At 42.0% G+C, this 18777-nt stretch overlaps 1 protein-coding gene across 2 annotated transcripts in view; it reads left to right on the top strand.

The window, feature by feature from the left end:
- Window positions 1-18777, top strand: part of ADGRE3 (adhesion G protein-coupled receptor E3) — a 59011-nt gene that overhangs the window by 14171 nt on the left and 26063 nt on the right. The window contains exons 4-7 of one of the 2 annotated variants that reach the window (XM_043466953.1): window positions 788-943; window positions 5373-5407; window positions 13250-13427; window positions 18276-18392. In XM_043466953.1, coding sequence (XP_043322888.1) covers window positions 788-943; window positions 5373-5407; window positions 13250-13427; window positions 18276-18392 — 486 coding nt within the window. The remainder of the gene's footprint in view (window positions 1-787; window positions 944-5372; window positions 5408-13249; window positions 13428-18275; window positions 18393-18777) is intronic. The other variant, XM_043466954.1, reaches the window with a different exon arrangement.

Here is an 18777-nt window from a genome sequence, read left to right as displayed (position 1 = left end):
CTATCCTCTGGTAACCATAAGCTTGTTTTCTACATTCATGACTCTACTTCTGTTTTGTAGATAAGAATACCTTTTTTTTTAGATTTTAAATACCATTTTTTAGATTCCACATATAAGCAATATCATATGGTATTTGTCTTTCTGCGTCTGATTTACTTCAACTCAGTATGACAATTTCTAGGTCCATCCATGTTTCTGCTAGTGGCATTATTTTGTTCTTTCTTATGACTAATATTCCATTGTATGTTTGTACCACATTTTTTTAATCCATCCTTCTGTGTTTCCATGTCCTCACAAGAGGCCCCATCTCCAAATACAGCCACGACTGGAGTTAGGGCTTCAACATATGAACTGGCTGGGGCAGGTTGGTGGGTGGTGCAAACAGTCAGTATCCCATTTAATGACCTTGGCACTTTCCATTCCTTTGTACACGAAGTCTGAGGATTTCTATGGCTCCTGGAGACCACTCAGTCCACACTCAGAACAAATAGAAGTAACGGGGAGTTTATATCACCTGTAAACATTCCTCACCATTTCCCTTCCAGTGCTTTCTGGGATCATTTCCTAAATAAAATACTTGCACTAGAATCCTTGTCTCAAAGTCCACTGCTTGGAAAACCCAACTAAAATCTGCAAAGAAAGGAAGCAACAAAGACAACCATTACCTTAACCACGTTGTTCTGAAAAGCCAGGATAGACTGGTGGAAAGGATACAGCTTCTGACACATATTAGATGCTCAATAGATCTTTGTCAAACAAATGACCAACTTTCTCCAATGTGTTCCAGATATTGATGAATGTAAACCACCCATTAGTATATATTGTGGAGTGAATGCTGAGTGTCAGAATATCAACGGAAGTTTCTACTGTCACTGTATTGCTGGATATAAACTTCTCTCTGGGAAACCACAATTCACAGATTCCAATGAGAACACTTGTAAGAGTAAGAAAAATTTTTGTTTTCTTATCTCCCCTCCTAATTTTTAAGTGAGTCTAACACCAGCATGTGTGTGCTCAGTCATTTCCAATTTTTTGTGACCCCATGGCTCCTCTATCTTTATAGCCCACCAGGCTCCTCTGTCTATGGAATTTCCCAGGCAAGAATACTGGAGTGAGTTGCCATTTCCTCCTCCAGGGGATCTTCCCAACCCAGGGATCGAACCCTGGTCTTTTGCATCTCCTGCATTGGCAGCCGGATTTTTTTTACCACTGTACCACTTGGGAAGTCAGAAAATATATATTTGTGGTGAGGCCAGTGAATATCTATTCTCTGGAGGGAAATGGGTGATATAAAGAGGAAGTGAAAAGAAGGAAATTTAGATAAATGATGGGATTAAGAATGCAAGTGAACTTTGGAGATGATGTCACAGGTCACAGGATGATGGTTGAGATAGGATTCTTTGAGTTGCAAAGTAGAGAAATCCACTCAGGTTAACTTAAGGAAAAATATGAGTTTATGATAAGATTCAGGGGCTTTCCTGGTGGCTCAGTAGTAAAGAATCCATCTGCCAATGCAGGAGACACAGGTTCAGTCCTTGGGTTGGGAAGATTCCCTGGAGGAGGAAATGGCAACCCACTCCAGTATTCTTGCCGGCAGAATTCCATGGACAGAGGAGCCTGGCAGACTACAGTCCATGGGGTCACAAAAAGCTGGACATGACAGACCACTGAGCACGCACACACACATGTGATGAGATGCATGGATATGTCTTGGGTAAAAGTACTGCTGGGTACTGGAATGAACTGAAGTTGGGGACCCAACACTGTCACGGCACCCCAGTCTCTCATACTCTGAATCCTCTTCTTCTCCTCCCCTTGCAAACGGTTTCTCTGCTTCCTATTCCACAGGATAGGAAATATGGCCACCAACAGCTCAAAACCTTACCATTGCTATTGATCCAACCACCAAAAGAATGGTAACTGATTCTCTCTCTTGAATATAATTGCATATTCTTTAGAAATGTAAAAATTGACACAGTTTGAATCATATGCCCACCCTTGGATCTGTGATCTTGGATAAGCATGGTAAATGTCATAGAAATCATATAGGTAGAGCAAGTCTATACATAAGAAATACAGGACTTGGCAGACTATCCATGAAGTACTGGCTACAGTTGAAGTCATAAGAGAGAGAGTCTCTAACTCTGAATGCTGGGAAACTGATTCATGGAGAAACAATAATGCTGATTGACATGTATATATATATATATACACACTCATACGTGGGTGCTCAGGCGTGTCTAACTCTGCAACCCCGTAGACTATAGCCCACCATGATCCTCTGTACATGGAATTTTCTAGCCAATAATACCGGAATGAGTTGCCATTTCCTACTCTGGGGATCTTTCTGACGCAGGGATCAAACCCTCCTCTCTTGTGCCTCCTGCCTTGCAGGCAGATTCTTTACCACTGAGCCACCAAGCAATACTACTGATAGACAATATTTATTTCAACTGTACTATGTGCCAGAACAGAGGAGCCTGACGGACTACAGTCCATGGGGTCACAAAGGGTCAGACGCAACTGACACACACGTACCAGGTACTGCACTGAGTACTTTACACTCTTTATTTCATTTACACTAATTGCATGAGGTAAGCACTGTTATTACAGACAAGGAAACCGAAGCACCCAAGATTTAAGTAACTTGTGCTCCTGCCCATCCAGTATCAAAGCCATGAGGTTGGAGACTCCACAGCAGAAAGAGCTTAGAGGAAGACTAACAAGGGTCATTGTATCCCACTCACCCCGCAAGATCCCCTAAGGAGCTCGGGGTCATGAGCAGCACAAGCCTTCAGCTTTGATATCAGGAACTCTCATATCACAATTATCAGGCCATCTTTATACCATTAGGATTCATACCAGGTCAATTCTGAGATTCCTTCCAATGGGAGGGTCCAGGACTCCTCGATCCTTCCAGAAACTGAGTCTCAGAACAAAGAGGAACAATTCTGCCAAAGGGCAGCGAGCCACAACTACTGAAGCCCACTCGCTCTAGAGCCTGTGTTCTGCAACAAGAGAAGCACCACGAGAAGCCTGTGCACTGCCGTAACTAGAGAAAGCCCCCCTGCAACAACAAAGATCCAGTGCAGACAAACACCAATAAATAAATAATTTTTAAAAAATTATTTAAAAAGCAGGACTATTCAGGGACCTAAGACCCAAACTCCCTTTAAAAAGCTTAAAACAGGATTCCAAGATCAAACTGGAAAGGAACGGTGGTACAAAGGCCCCCACAGGTACAGAGATGCTTGTTCCAGAGACCCGCACTGAATCACAGAGACTCGGCCACTCCGCATCAGGGTTCTTAGGTAGCGAAGGGGCCACGGGCAGTCTTCATCAAGGATGCCTGTGAATGACTGAACTTGCTTACACCTCCTTCTGATTCTTGTGTGTGCAGTCTCTGCACATGTAAAGTGGTACAAACTTTGCTTCCGCCGTGCCTCAGCAGTAAAGAATCCGCCTGCAATGAAAGAAACGCGGATTTCATCCCTGGGTCGGGAAGATCCCCTGGAGAAGGAAATGGCAACCCACTCCATATTCTTGCCTGGAGAATTCCATGGACAGAGGAACCTGTCGGCGGACTATAGTCCATGGGGTCACAAAGAGTCTGACACAATTTAGCAACTAAAAACAACCACCACAATGAGCTTTGCACTTAGACAAGAATGGATTTAAGTCTGGGCTCTACTGCTTACCCCCGCATGACTACAGATATTTCCTTAACAACTTGTGCCTATTTCCTCATCTGCTTAAATAACAGAACCTGACTCATGGAATTATTTCAAGGATTAAATGAAATAATGCCTGTGAAGAGGCATTCAGCAAGTGGTAACTGCGATTTTTGTGCATGGTGCATTTTTCTGCCAGATGCATCCACGTCTTCAAGAGACAATATAGCAGAATGGTTAAGAATACTTTCCAGGTGGACTTTCATGGTAGTCCAGTGGTTAAGAATCTTCCTGCCAAAAAAAAAAAAAAGGATCTTCCTGCCAATGCAGGGGACATGGGTTCAATCCCTGGTTGGAGAACTAAGATCCCACACGCAACAACCACAAGTTCTAATGCTACAACTAAAAAGATCCCACATGCTGCAAGGAATTTCAAAGATCCTGCATCCCACAACTAAGACCTAGTGCAGCCAAATAAATAAATAAATACTTATTTTCAAAAACAGCTGATGGTTATAAACTGACATTCCTGTCTCAGTTATAATTCCCAGCCATGAGGAAACCAGATCTGAAAGAGACACGTGCACCCCAATGTTCATCGAAGCACTGTTTATAATAGCCAGGACATGGAAGCAACCTAGATGCCCATCAGCAGATGAATGGATAAGGAAGCTGTGGTACATATACACCATGGAATATTACTCAGCCGTTAAAAAGAATTCATTTGAATCAGTCCTAATGAGATGGATGAAACTGGAGCCCCTTATACAGAGTGAAGTAAGCCAGAAAGATAAAGAACATTACAGCATACTAACACATATATATGGAATTTAGAAAGATGGTAACGATAACCTTATATGCAAAACAGAAAAAGAGACCCAGAAATACAGAAGAGACTTTTGAACTCTGTGGGAGAAGGTGAGGGTGGGATATTTCAAAAGAACAGCATGTATACTATCTATGGTGAAACAGATCACCAGCCCAGGTGAGATGCATGAGACAAGTGCTCGGGCCTGGTGCACTGGGAAGACCCAGAGGAATCGGGTGGAGAGGGAGGTGGGAGGGGGGATCGGGATGGGGAATAAGTGTAAATCTATGGCTGATTCATATCAATGTATGACAAAACCCACTGAAATGTTGTGAAGTAATTAGCCTCCAACTAATAAAAAAAAAAAAATTACCAGCCAGACTGACTTTTAAAACCTAAAGCATCTAGTCTTCTGTTTGCTCAGCCATTTCATTTATAATGGTCAGCCAGAGCCAGATCTGAATGAAAGAGCTTGAAGCTTACAATTTTCTGCTTTCTCTATGCCATGGTATCTCTACCACAGCAATATTGACACTTGGGGTCCCAAAATTATTTGTGGTCAGAAGCTATCCTCTGCATTAAAAGGCATTGAGCAGCATCCACCCACTAGATCCCAGTAGCATCCCCACTAAAGGTCATGAGTGACCTCCAGAAATGTCTGTAGCCATTGCCAATGTCCCCAGGAGGCAAAATCACCTGAAGCTGAAAACACTGCTCTCCACGACAACAAGGAATTTGGACTCTGATCCCCCTAAAAAGCAAATGAACTCATCAGAGAACATGAAGTATATGATTTCAGACCTCCTAGATGCAAAGTTACCCACCTTACCTGCCGACTTCTCCACAGTTTCACTCTTGGTTCCAACAGTAATTTCTTTTGATGTCTTTTTCAGAAATCACCCCCAAGACAACCAACGGCACAAAAGAGGTGAGTGGAAGATGAGTCCTGGAACCTATACAGATAACAAATATTTACAAATCTCAAAGTTAGGAAATGGAGGTGAATACTATATATGTGTGCTATATGTCATATATCATATGCATGATAATATAAAATACCTGATATGATTATGACAAATATTGTAATATATGCTAATTGTGACATGTTTATTAACCTATTATATTTTGATATATAATATGTATTGTATAACTGTGATATATATATATATATATATCACTATGTTTATCACTATATCACACTATAGAGATAAATGATAGATCAATACATTATATATGTATATATGGGTGTGTGTGTATGAGTGTGGGTGTGTGTGTGAGTATGTGTGTGTGTGTACTGCCCCCTGAAGACAGGATCTATCCCAGACCAAGAAAGAGACTAAGTAAGACTGTATTAGGATTTGATGAGCTGCTGCAACAAAGAGACCCAAATATCCAATGGCTTTAAAAACATGGATCTTTATTATTTTCTGAGCTATTAGTCCAGAGGTGAGCAGTCCAGGCTGGTGAAGGAATTCTGCTCCATGAGGTCATTCAGGTACCCACGTTCTTTCCATATTGCTGGTCCACCATCCCCTGGCATCTTGTCCTCAGCTGCATAGTCAAAGCTGGGTGGCTGCAATGCTGCATTCATACTGGTGGGTAGAAGGGAGGGGAAATCCAGGGCAAGCTGTCTGGTGTACAGGTGAAGGGGGAGAGTGAGGAGAGTGAGGAGAGGGCCTCTGTCCTCATCTACTCACTATATAAAATGCTAATAAGGTCAGGAGAACTTCTTTGGAGACATGTCTTAAGGTGACAATCCAGAAGTTGCATATATCACAGTGAAACCTAGCTGCAAAGGAAGCTGGGACAATGCTATCTATGATTGTGTGGCACAGCCCAGATAAAATTTGAGAAATTTATTTAATTATTAAAAATAGGAGGATGGAACTTCCCTGGTGGTCCAGTGGTTAAGAGTCCACCTGCCAATGTAGGAAACACGGGTTCTATCCCTGGTCTGGGAATATTCCACATGCTGTGGGACAACTAAGCTTGCATGCCTTAGAGCCCATTCTCTGCAGCAAGAGAAGTGACCCCAATGAGAAGCCCGCACACCGAAACTAGAGTGTAGCCCCCCACTTGCTACAACTAGAGAAAGCCCAGGTCAGCAATGAAGACCTAGTACAGCAAAAAAAATGCAGGAAGAGGAAATGGATGTTGTAGGACAATTAAGAGAGACCGAGAAAATTATAGGTAGTAATCATTAGTGTCTGTAAACTGACTCTGAACTTTAACAAAGAGAATGATGCCTGTCTCTGAGCATCTATTGTCTAACAGAATGAGCTCATCCCTCCCTCTCACCACTCCCCACCTTCACCTTTCTCTACTCCCAAGGGACTCTTCATGTCTTGCCCTCCCAAGCTCCAGGTCTCAGATAAACACCTTCCTCTCAACCTAAAACTCCTTTTCCAGCTCCTCACCTGGCTGCTTCCTTCCACTCTTCTTTACTCAAGACCCAATTCAGGTGTCACCTCCTTCCGGATGGCCTCCGTCACTCTCTCCATCTGAGTTAATATCCCCCCAGTATGTTCTTATTTATTTATTTATTTGGCTGCACTGGCAGGAAATGGCAACCCACTCCAGTATTCTTGCCTGGAAAATTCCATGGACAGAGGAGGCTAACGGGCCACAGTTCATGAGGTCACAAAGAGTCAGATAGAACTAAGCAGCTGAGCACACACACCCTGGGTCTTAGTTGCAGCCGCTGGAATCTTCAGTGGTGGTGTGTGAAGTCTTAGTTGAGAGAGCTGTTAGTTGCAGCATGTGGGATCTAGTTCCCTAATCAAGGATCAAACCCAGGCCCCCTGTACTGGGTGAGCAGAGTCTTAGCCACTGGACCACCAGGGAAGTCCCCACCAGACTATGCTCTTATGGTGGGGGTTTCAAATCCTAATACCACAGTGGCAAGTGACTGGGGCAAGATAATGACCTCACAGCATTAGGGTTCTCCAGAGAAACAGAACCAATAGGAGATAAGCTATAAAGAGACCTGTTATAAAGAATTGGCTGACAGGTCCCAAAATCTGCAGTCCACAAGCTGGAGACCCAGAAGAGTTGATGATGTAGTTCCAGTTTGAATCCAGAGGTCTCAGACCAACCCAGGAAGAGTTGATGTTTCAGTTTGAGTTTGAAGGAAAACAACAAAGTCTCAAAATTGGGTCGTTTGTAGAGATGCGGATGGGCTTAAAGAGTCCATCACACAGAGTGAAGTAAGTCAGAAAGAGCAAAACAAATATTGATGTATTATATGTGGAATCTTTTTTAAAAAATGGTACTGATGAACCTATTTGCAGGGCAGGAATAGAGACACAAATGTAGAGAACGGATGTTGGGACATGGAGGGGTAAGGGGAAGGTGGGATGAATTGGGAGATTAGGTTTGACATAAATACACTACCACGTGTGAAATAGATAGCTAGTGGGAAGTTGCTCTATAGCACAGGAAGCTCAGCTTGGTGCCCTGGGATAACCTAGAGGTAGGTTGGGTCGGGGAAGGGAGGTTCAAGAGGGAAAGGATATTTGTTAGAAATAGCTGATTCACTTCATTGCACAGCAGCAACTAACAACACTTGTTAGTTTACAACTAACAATTGTAAAGCAATCACACTCCAATAAAATTTAAAAACAATGTTCAATTAAAATAAATAAATATATAATTAATAAATAAATAAATATTTAAAAAAAAAAAATAAAGCTAAAAAGCAATGTCCCAGCTCAAGCCTGGCACAGGAGAAAATTCCCTCTTACTCAGACTTCTCGTTCTAATCAGACCCCCAACTGACTGGATGAGCCCCAGCCACATCAGGAAGGGCAATCAGCTTTACTTCCTCCCTCCATTCAGATGTTCATTTCATGTCAGACCCAGAATGATGCTTGGCCGAACATCTAGGTAACCCCATGACTCAGTCTAGCTGTCACAAAATTAACCATCACACTTTTTAAGAAGAATTTACTCATCTTTAAGATGAGGGTGGTGATGGCGCCCTTGGATAAAGAGCAGGTTAAATGAGATAATACATGTATAGTATTCAGCACAGTGCCGGGTCCAGAGTACACATTCCATTCACGTTATCTATTGTTATCTCCTCCAAACTGATGATATTTAAGTGGTGTGCTATCACTCACTAGACAGTGAGCTTCTTGAGGAAGGGAATCAGCCCAAGCCAGCCTTGGGAGTTCAACATCTGTTCATTGCAGTAATGAACAAATAATCGTGTTATCAAAAGGAGCATTTCATTATAAAAGTCATTGTCAGCTTTCTCAAAAAATTAAACATAAAATTATCAGGTGACTTTACAATTATCTGAGCTTCCCAGGTGGCTCAGACACTAAAGCATCTGTCTGCAACGCAGGAGACCCAGGTTCGATCCCTGGGTCGGGAAGATCCCCTGGAGAAGGAAGCGGCAGCCCACTCCAGTAGTCTAGCCTGGAATATCCCTTGGACTGAGGAGCCTGGGAGGCTACAGTCCATGGGGTCGCAAGAGTCGGACATGACTGAGCAACTTCACTTTCTTTCACTTTCTACAATCCTACTTCTAGGAATATACCCAAGAGAATTGAAAGCAGGGACGCAAACATGTACCTGGACAAAAGTAGAATTCAAAAAGATACACACATCCCTATATTCGTAGCAGAACTGTTCACAATAGTCGACATGGTAACAACCTAAACGTCCATTGACAGATGAGCAGATAAAGAAGACGTGGTTCATGTATATAATGGAATATCACTAAGTCGCTTTAGTCGTGTCCAACTCTGTGTGACTCAGTGGACCGTAGCCCGCCAGGCTCCTCTGTCCATGGGATTCTCCAGGCAAGAATGCTGGAGTGGGTTGCCATGGCTTCCTCCAGGGGATCTTCCCAACCCAGGGACTGAACCCATGTCTTTTATGTCTCCTGCATTGGTAAGCAGGTTCTTTACCACTAGCACCACCTGGGAAGCCCAGTGGGATATTATTCAGGCATAAAAAAGGTTGAAATAATGTCATTTGCAGCAACATGGATGAACCTCGAGATTATCATACTAAGTGAAGTAAGTCAGAAAGTGAAAGACAAATACCATATGATGTTGTGTATGTGAAATCTAAAACATGACACAGATGAACTTAGTTACAAAACAGAAACAGGCTCACAGACATAGAGAACAGACTTGTAATCGCCAAGGAGGGAGGGGGTAAGGGAGGATTGGATTGGGAGGTTGGGATTAGCAGATGTGAACTATTATATATAGAATAGATAAACAACAAGGTCCTACTTATAACACAGGGAGCTATATTCAATATCCTGTGATAAACGATGATGAAAAAAATATGAAAATGTGTATATAAAAGTGAATCACTTTGCTGTACAGCAGAAATTAATACAACACTGTAAATCAACTCTACTTCAATAAAATAAATTTTAAAAAAAGAGAGCAGGGACCCAAATATATACTTGCACAACTATGCTCTTGGCAGTCCTATTCACAATAGCCAAAAGACAGAAACAGCCCAAATGTCCACTAATTGATGACAGGATGAATAAAATGTGGTATATCTATACAGTGGAATATTATTCAGCCATAAAAAATGAAGTTCTGATTCCCAGTACAATACGGATGAACCTCAAAAACATTATGCTCAGTGAAAGAAGTCAGACACAAAAGATTACACGGTATATGATTCCACTTACATGAAATGTCCAAAATAGGCAAATCCAGGGAAACAGAAAGCAGATTTGTGCTTTCCAGAGGCTGGGGGAGGGGAGAATGGGGAGTAACTGTTTAATGGGTTTTATTTGGAAATGATGGAAATGTTTTAGAACTACATAGAGGTGAGGGTTATACAACATCATGGACATTCTAAATTATTACTGACTTGTATACTTCCGTGGTGGTCCAGTGGTTAGGACTCCATGCTTCCAACTGCAGGGGGTGTGGGTTTGATCCCTGGTTGGAGAACTGAGATCCCACATGCCATGTGGCCCAAAAAAAAAAACTACTTTAAAAAAAGAATGTATTTTATGTTACATGAATTTCACTTCAAAAAAACAAAATGCATTGCCAAAGAAAGACAGGTACAAAGTCATCACGTTAGATCAGACACTAAAACAGCCATTCTGATGACCCAATACTCTGGCACCTACTCTGTACAAATGAGTTTAAACCAAGAAGACTTCTGCTGCCATTTAGAAAAGAGAGAGATGTTTTACATCAGGTATGGCTGAGGAGGGGGGCTGCCCTTTCACTACAAAACTCAGCTCAGAATTTCCACCAACACTGGTTAGACTGAAAGAATAAACCATTAAAAGGCTTATTTGAACCTGATTCTGAAAGCCCCTCCAATCCTTCTTTACATATTACTCTGCTTATAACTCTTTGGCATGATATTTTCCTATTAAAAACATCCATTTAACCCATGAACACTTACTGAGGCCCTGCTATTCACCAAAGGGGCTTCCCAAGGTGGACAGCGGTAAAGAATCCGCCTGCAATGCAGGAGAGACGGGAGATGCTGGTTCAATCCCTGGGTCAGGAAAATCCCCTGGAGGAAGGCATGGCAACCCACTGTAGTATTCTTGCCTGGAGAATCCCATGGACAGCGGAGCCTGGTGGGCTATAGTCCTTAGGGTCGCAAAGAGTCAGAAACGACTGAAGCCACATAGCACTATTCATCAGGGACCGTTCTAGGTACTAGGAAATAGCCGTGAAGACAAAATTCCTATCCCAATGGGACTTAATGTCTAGTACTTTGTGTGCTATGCTTAGTCGCTCAGTCGTGTCTGACTCTTTGCATCCCCGTGGACTGTCGCCCGCCAGGCTCCTCAGTCCACGGGGACTCTCCAGGCAAGAATACTGAAATGGGTTGCCATGCCCTCCTCCAGGGGATCATCCCGACCCAGGGATCGAACCCAGGTCTCCCACATTACAGGCGGATTCTTTACCATCTGAACCACTGGGGAAGCCTATGAATCCAGGAGAGGGTAGTCCATCCCTTCTCAAGGGGATCTTCCCCACCCAGGAATCAAACTGGGGTCTCCTGCATTGCCGGCAGAGTCTTTACCAGCTGAGCTACCAAGAAAGCCCTCTAGTACTTTAACATACCACAAATCCCTTAGAAGCTTGTTAAAGTGTAGGTTCGGATTCAGAATGTGTGGACTGGGACCTAAGAGTCTGAATTCCTAATAAGCTCCCATGTGATGCTGATACTGCTTGTCCAAGGCCTATACTTTAAGTAAAAGCATGTAGAGATCAACATAAAAATAATTTTTCAAGTCACATATGCTACACTTTTTATTGAAGTAAAGTTTTTTTTTAATTAGAGTGTAATCGCTTTACAGTGTTGTGCTAGTTCTGTTGTACAACAACGTGAATCAGCTCTAAGTACACGTACATCCCCTCCCTCTTGAGCTTCCCTCATACCACCCCCATCCCACCCTCTAGGTCATCACAGGCACCAAGCTGAGCCCCTGTGCTACCCAGCACCTTCCCACTAGCCATCTACTTTATACGGGGTAGGTCTTGCATGTCAGGGATACTCTCGCAATTTAACGTACAGTTGTTTTACTGTTTCAGGTGTAGGGCAAAGTGATTCCGTTACGTATAATCTTTTTCAGATTTTTTCCATTGCAAGTTATTACAAGATATGGGAATATAGATTCCTGTGCTATACCATAGGTCTCTGTTGTTTATCTATTTTATATATAGTAATGTGTATCTGTTAACCCCAAATTCCTAATTAATCCCTCCCTGCCCTTTTTCTCTATGGTAACCATAAATTTGTTTTCTATAACAACAGTTTTAAAATTTCACCTTGACCCTTCAGTCTTCTTCAGCCACTGGCCCATCTTTTTTGCTGTTCTTCATAGAACCACTATACTGTATGGCTGAAACTAATATAATATTGTAAATCAACTATACTTCAGTAAATCAGTAAGATGGATAGATGGATAAAATGAGTTTAATATAGCTTTTAAAAAACAATACATTTCTTGATATAAAAAGGCCAGTTAGAGTTCCTTCTGAGCTATGATACTACTAAATGTTTTCTCAACTTTGGCCCCATTGACATTTGAGACTGGGTCATTCTCTGCTGTGAGGTTGTCACATGCATTATAGGATGTTGAATAACATCTCTGGCCTAATTATCAGTAGAACCAGCACTCCGCAGCAGTGACAATCCAAATGTCTTCCCATCCGGGGAATCAAAATCATCCCCGGTTGAGAACCACTGGTCTATTTCTAGAAATCCTACCACTTCCTTGTTGGTGAAAGATGCTTATAATAACTAACACTTAAATGGTGTTTGAGCTTCCCTGGTGGCTCAGTGGTAAAGAATCTGCCTGCAATGCAAGAGACCCAGGTCTAATCTCTGGGTCAGGAAGATCCCCTGGAGAAGGAAATAACAACCCACTCCAGTATTCTTGCTTGGAGAATCCCATGGACAGAGGATCCTTGTGAGCTACAGTTCATGGGTCACAAAGAGTCAGACACAGCTGAGTGACTAATGCTTCTATGATGTTTACCAGGCTAACACTGTTCTAAAAATAAAATGTCTCTTCATTCATTTAATCTTCCCCCAAACTTTATGGGGTCTTAGTACCATCCTCATCCTAAATGGAGAACCTGAAGCACAGAGTGACTGAGTGACTTTCCCAAGGTTGCACAGCCAGTGAGAGGTGGAGTCAGCATTTGAACCAGTCATCCGACCCCACCGCCTTCTTTCTTGTGTTTTCTTCTGACCCTTGGGATGTGGGACCCATCAATTGGATTTTTTTTAATTCTTTCTCTCTTCAAAGATGCAACGGGTTATTGAGGATACTGAGACTCTTCTCACCAATAAGCCTGGATTGAAAGAGATGAGAAACATCACATTGACAGTCACAACCATTCTCCAGGACGTGGAATCAAAAGTTCTAAACGCTGCCTTGGCAGCCCCAGACCAGGAAACCCAGAAAGTCCAAAACAGCATTGTGGGTAAGAAGACAGTAAGATCTGAGACACACAGGAGGGGTTGGTTACTAACTGAGGTCCCCACTAAGCGATGAGAGAAGTAAATAAGGACTGCGTTCATCCATTTATGGGGCTTCCCGGGTGGCGCTAGTGGTAAAGAACCCGCCTGCCAATGCAGGAGACATAAGAGACATGGGTTCAATCCCTGAGTCGAGAAGATCCCCTGGAGGGGGGTATGGCAACCCACTCCAATATTCTTGCCTGGAGAATCCCCATGGACAGAGGAGCCTGGGGGGCTACAGTCCATGGGGTCACCAAGAGTCAGACATGACTGAAATGACTGAACACACATGAACACATCCATTTATATAAAATTCTAGAAAATGCAAACTAATCTCTAGTGACACAGAGGGCCAAGTCAGTGAAGGGATGGAAAAGGGATGTGAGGAAATTTGGAGAAATTGTTGGCAGTGACAGAAATGTTGTCTGCCTTGACTGTGATGGTGGTTTTACAGAGGTACACACTCAGTGAAACCCATCTAGTTGTACACTTTAATATGTGAGATTTGCTGTATGTCAATTACACCTGCATAGAGCTGTTTTTAAAAATTGCCAGTGGGGGAATTCCCTGGTGGTCCAGTGGTTAGGACTTGGCAATTTCACTGCTGAGGTCTGAGCAGGTCCGGGAACTAATATCCCACAAGCCTCATGGTGTGACCAAAAATTTTTTTAAATAAAAACAATGTTTTGCTGTTGCTCAGTCACTCAATCATGTCCCACTCTTTGCAACCCCATGGACAGCAGCATGCCAGGCTTCCCTGTCCTTGACCATCTCCCAGAGCTTGCTCAAACTCATGTCCATTGAGTCGGTACTGAAATCCACTGAACCATCTCATCCTCTGTCATCCCCTTCTCCTCCTGCCTTCAAATCTTTCCCAGCCTCTGGGTCTTTTCTTATGAGTCAGCTCTTCGAATCAGGTGACCAAAATATTTGAGCTTCAGCATCAGTCCTTCCAATGAATATTCAGGATTGATTTCCTTTAGGACTGATAGGTTTGATCTCCTTGCAGTCCAAGGGACTCTCAAGAGTCTTCTCCAACACCACCACAGTTCAACTTTCTTTAAGGTCCATGCTCACATCTGTACATGACTACTGGAAAAGCCATAGCTTTGACTAGATGGACCTTTGTTGGCAAAATAATGTCTTTGCTTTTTAATATGCTGTCTAGATTTGTGATAGCTTTTCTTCCAAGGAGCAAGCGTCTTCTAATTTCATGGGTGCAGTCACCATCTGCAGTGATTTTGGAGCCCAAGAAAATTAAGTCTGTCACTGTTTCTGTTGTTTCCCCACCTATTTGCCTTGAAGGGATGGAACTGGCATGCTGCAATGCATGGGGTCGCAAAGAGTCAGACACAATTGAGCAACTGAACTAAACTGAACTGATGGGACTGGATGCCATGATCTTCGTTTTTTGAATGCTGAGTTTTAAGCCAACTTTTTCACTCTCCTCTTTCACTTTCATCAAGAGGCTCTCTAGTTCCTCTTCACTTTCTGCCATAAGGGTGGTGTCATCTGCATATCTGAGGTTATTGCTATTTCATGACTGCTATTGCAGTCATGATTCCATCTTGTGCTTCCTCCAGCCCAGCGTTTCTCATGATGTACTCTGCATATAAGTTAAACAGGGTGACAATATACAGCCTTGTCATACTCCTTTTCCAATTTGGAACCAGTCAGTTGTTCCATGTCCAATTCTAACCATTGCTTCTTGACCTGCATACAGGTTTCTCAGGAGGCAGGTCAGGTGGTCTGGTATTCCCAACTCTTGGAGAATTTTCCAGTTTGTTGTGATAATATTTAGAATTAAATAAATACCTGCATGCTAAATCACTTCAGTCATGTCCAACTCTTTGCCACCCCATGGACTGTAGCCCTCCAGGCTCCTCTGTCCATGGGACTCTCCAGGCAAGAATACTGGAGTGGGTTGCCATGCCCTCCTCCAGGGGAATTTCCCAACCCAGGGATCAAATCCACATCTATCATGGCAGGTGGGTTCTTTACCACTAGTGCCACCTGGAAAGCCCAAATAAATACATGAATAAACAAAAATTGTCAGTGGTTTCTAATCCTGAGTCTGGGACTCTGGCTTACAGGTAGTTTTTTTTTTTTTTTTAATGATTCAGTGCTCACAGAACCTAACAGCACATGTCACGGTGATGTGACTTAAACCACCCCAGAAGGAACATCTTACTACATATTTTTAAAATAGAAATACATTTTTTTAAGGAACTGAAAGCAAACTTTTATTTAAAGACCTCTTCGGGTCATGGTCATTTGGACTCATGGCCTCAATTTGCTGCTCAACTCTCTGGTGACTCAGATAGTAAAGAATCTGCCAGAGACTCAGGTTCAATTCCTAGATCGAAAGACCCCATGGGAATGGCAACCCACTTCAGCATTCTTGCCTGGAGAATTCCATGGACAGATGACCCTGGAGAACTATAGGCTATGGGGTCGCAAAAAGTTGGACACGACTGAGTGACTTTCACTTTTGCTAGCAGAGCTCTGGCAACAGTGAAATAAACGTGCTAAATTCTTTCTAAAATAGAAATACTTTTATTAAGGAATCCCCTGGCTGTCCAGTTGTTAATGCTCAACACTTTCACTGCCTTGGGCCAGGGTTCAATTCTTGGTTGGGGAACTAAGATCCCACAAGCCACGTGGCATAGCCACCCCCCAAAAAAACTTTTATTATACCTGTCATACATATTCATTATATATCCATGTGCTACAGATATGTCAGTTAGCTTGACTGCAGTAATCATTTAACTACATGTGTCAGACACAGCTGAGCACCTGAGCACACACACACATGCACACATGTGTCAAATCTTCATGTTGTACACCTTAAATATACATAATTTTTGTTTTTGAAAATAAAAAATGAAATACCATAGCAAAGCCAAGTATTAAATTTTTAATTAGGAAAAAACACATACACAAAACTAAACTGAGACCAGCCAAATCTGCCCACAATTCAGTGCTCCAATCCAGTACCCACGTAGGTACATGTCTGATGAAGAGACACATATTTGTTGTGTATGTTACACTTACATACGCTTGCCAGACTTGCTTTCTCACTCATTACATGGCTAACATCTTTCCATGCACATCCTATATATCATTACCCATGTTATTGTCTTCAATAGTTTATATAGTTGCATTGTACATATAATTTATTTACACTATAATTTATTTCTCTATTCTGAGAAATGTGGGTTGTTACAAAACAACCCTTTGACAAAGACCATAAAAGTTTTATCTGTATCTATTCGTTAAATGTTTTCTTAGGATAAATTCATAGAAGAGGAATTGTCAGATCAAAAGGAAGAAAGCATTCTATGAACTTTTGATACATATCACTATATTGGCCTCCAAAAATGCTGTTTACTGTGCTTTTTATTAATATTCAGCTCAGAGATGCTAATGTATTTGTGTATGCCTAACTAATCATTTTGTTTTACCAACTTTCATGATAAAATACTTCATAAAAATAATCATTCTTTATAGTTTTTAATAAAATAAAATCCAATGCCTTCACTTCTCAGGAAACCAGAATCTGGACACTTTTATTTAAAATTAAACCACATTACAAGTAATTCTTATATTTTCTGATTTGGCCAGTTCCTAATTGAGTTTTTGGTTTTGTTTTATTTTTTGGCCAAGCCATGAGTCATGTGGGATGTTAGTTCCCTGACCAGGGATCAAACCTGCAGCCCCTGCATTGAAAGGGCACAGTCTTAACCACTGGACTATTAGGGAAGTCCCCCTCATTGTTTAATCAATGATATAAAGTACCCTTACCTCAGTGAGCTTTCATCACCTCACCTGTAAAATGAGATAGTAATGCTGCATTCAATGCATTTAGAACCAAGGCTGGTAATTGCCATAACTTTCCGCTCTTTATAATTGCTTTTTTAACTTTTTTAACACACTCAAAAGGAGACATAATAAGACTATTGCACCCCTCACCTAGCTTCAATAATTTCCAACTACCTTCTGATTTTTAAGATAAATATTTTCATGATCTTATTGTTTGTTATTCTGTGACTTCATTTTTATTGGGAGCATGGTTCCCCATTATAGAGATAAGCCATAAGTTATTTAACCAATTCCTTCTTAAACTTTAGGTCATTTCTCATTTTCACCTTTATCATCTTTACTGCCATGGACTTTCTCGTAGCTAATTCTGCCCTCTTAGTCATTATTGTTTTCCAAGAATAAATTCCTAGAAACAGAATAGTTGCTTCAAAGACAATGTGCTAAAGAATGTTAGTTAAGAATATGGTTTCAAAAAAAAAAAAGAATATGGTTTCAGGGGACTTTCCTGGCAGTCCAGTGGTTAAGACTTCACCTTCCAATGCAGGCGGTGTGAGTTCAATCCCTGGTCAGGAAACTAAGATACCACATGCCTCTCAGCCAAAAAACAAAAACATAAAAAACAGAATCAATATTGTAACAAGTTCAATAAAGACTTTAGAAATGGTCCACAGTAAAAAAGAAATCTTTAAAAAGAGAACATAGGACTCAGTCAGTTCTTACTCTTTGCACCCCACAGAGCCTGCCAGGCTTCTCTGTCATGAGATTTTCTCAGCAAGTATACAGGAGTTAGAGTCCTACTTAAATTCTGAATTTCAGTTTGCTCTTCTGAAAGGTCCTTCATTGTGTTACATGAGGCTGCTATAAGATGGCAATGTATCAATGTAAGGCTCTCAGCCCAGTGCCTGGCACATTCTAGACACTCAGTAAAATTAAGCTATTAGCTTATGCACATTTTTAAAAGTAAGTTTTCCCTTTGTTTTTCTTACCAGCTGTTGAAACTCGAGTTGTCACAGACAACTGCTCCAAGGAAGTCATCCTCAGCTTGAACGCCCAAGTGAACTCCATGGAAATCCATTGCAAAGATGTCATCCAGGGAGACATAAAAGGTATGCGGGGTGGCTGCATTCAGAATCCCTAAGACATGCAGGGCAACATCGCTGTGTGATAGTGAGGAAAATGTCCCCAGTGGGCTTCTCTCTACTGGGTCTGTTACCCTGACGTTACTGAGCCCAGGTCCGGCTACGCGCTGCTCAAAAGTCATTAAAGAGGCTAGGTCAGTGGAAAGGAAAGTTTGCTTTATTTTGGTTGCTAGTGACCAGGGAGGAGGGTCACAGCATCCAAACCTGTCCAAAGGCCAACAGCCCCCACCCCAAAAACCAGGGTGCTAGAGCTTTTCTAGACAGAGAGACAGGGCTACATGCAGAAGCAGCAGAGTAGCTCAGACGGTCATCTTGAAATTGGTCACTGGTGGTCAGTCCTAAGCAGTTAGTC

The sequence above is a fragment of the Cervus canadensis genome, chromosome 4 (genome assembly GCF_019320065.1).
Source record: "Cervus canadensis isolate Bull #8, Minnesota chromosome 4, ASM1932006v1, whole genome shotgun sequence".
NCBI lineage: Eukaryota > Metazoa > Chordata > Mammalia > Artiodactyla > Cervidae > Cervus > Cervus canadensis.
This window is presented reverse-complemented; position numbering and strand designations above follow the sequence as displayed.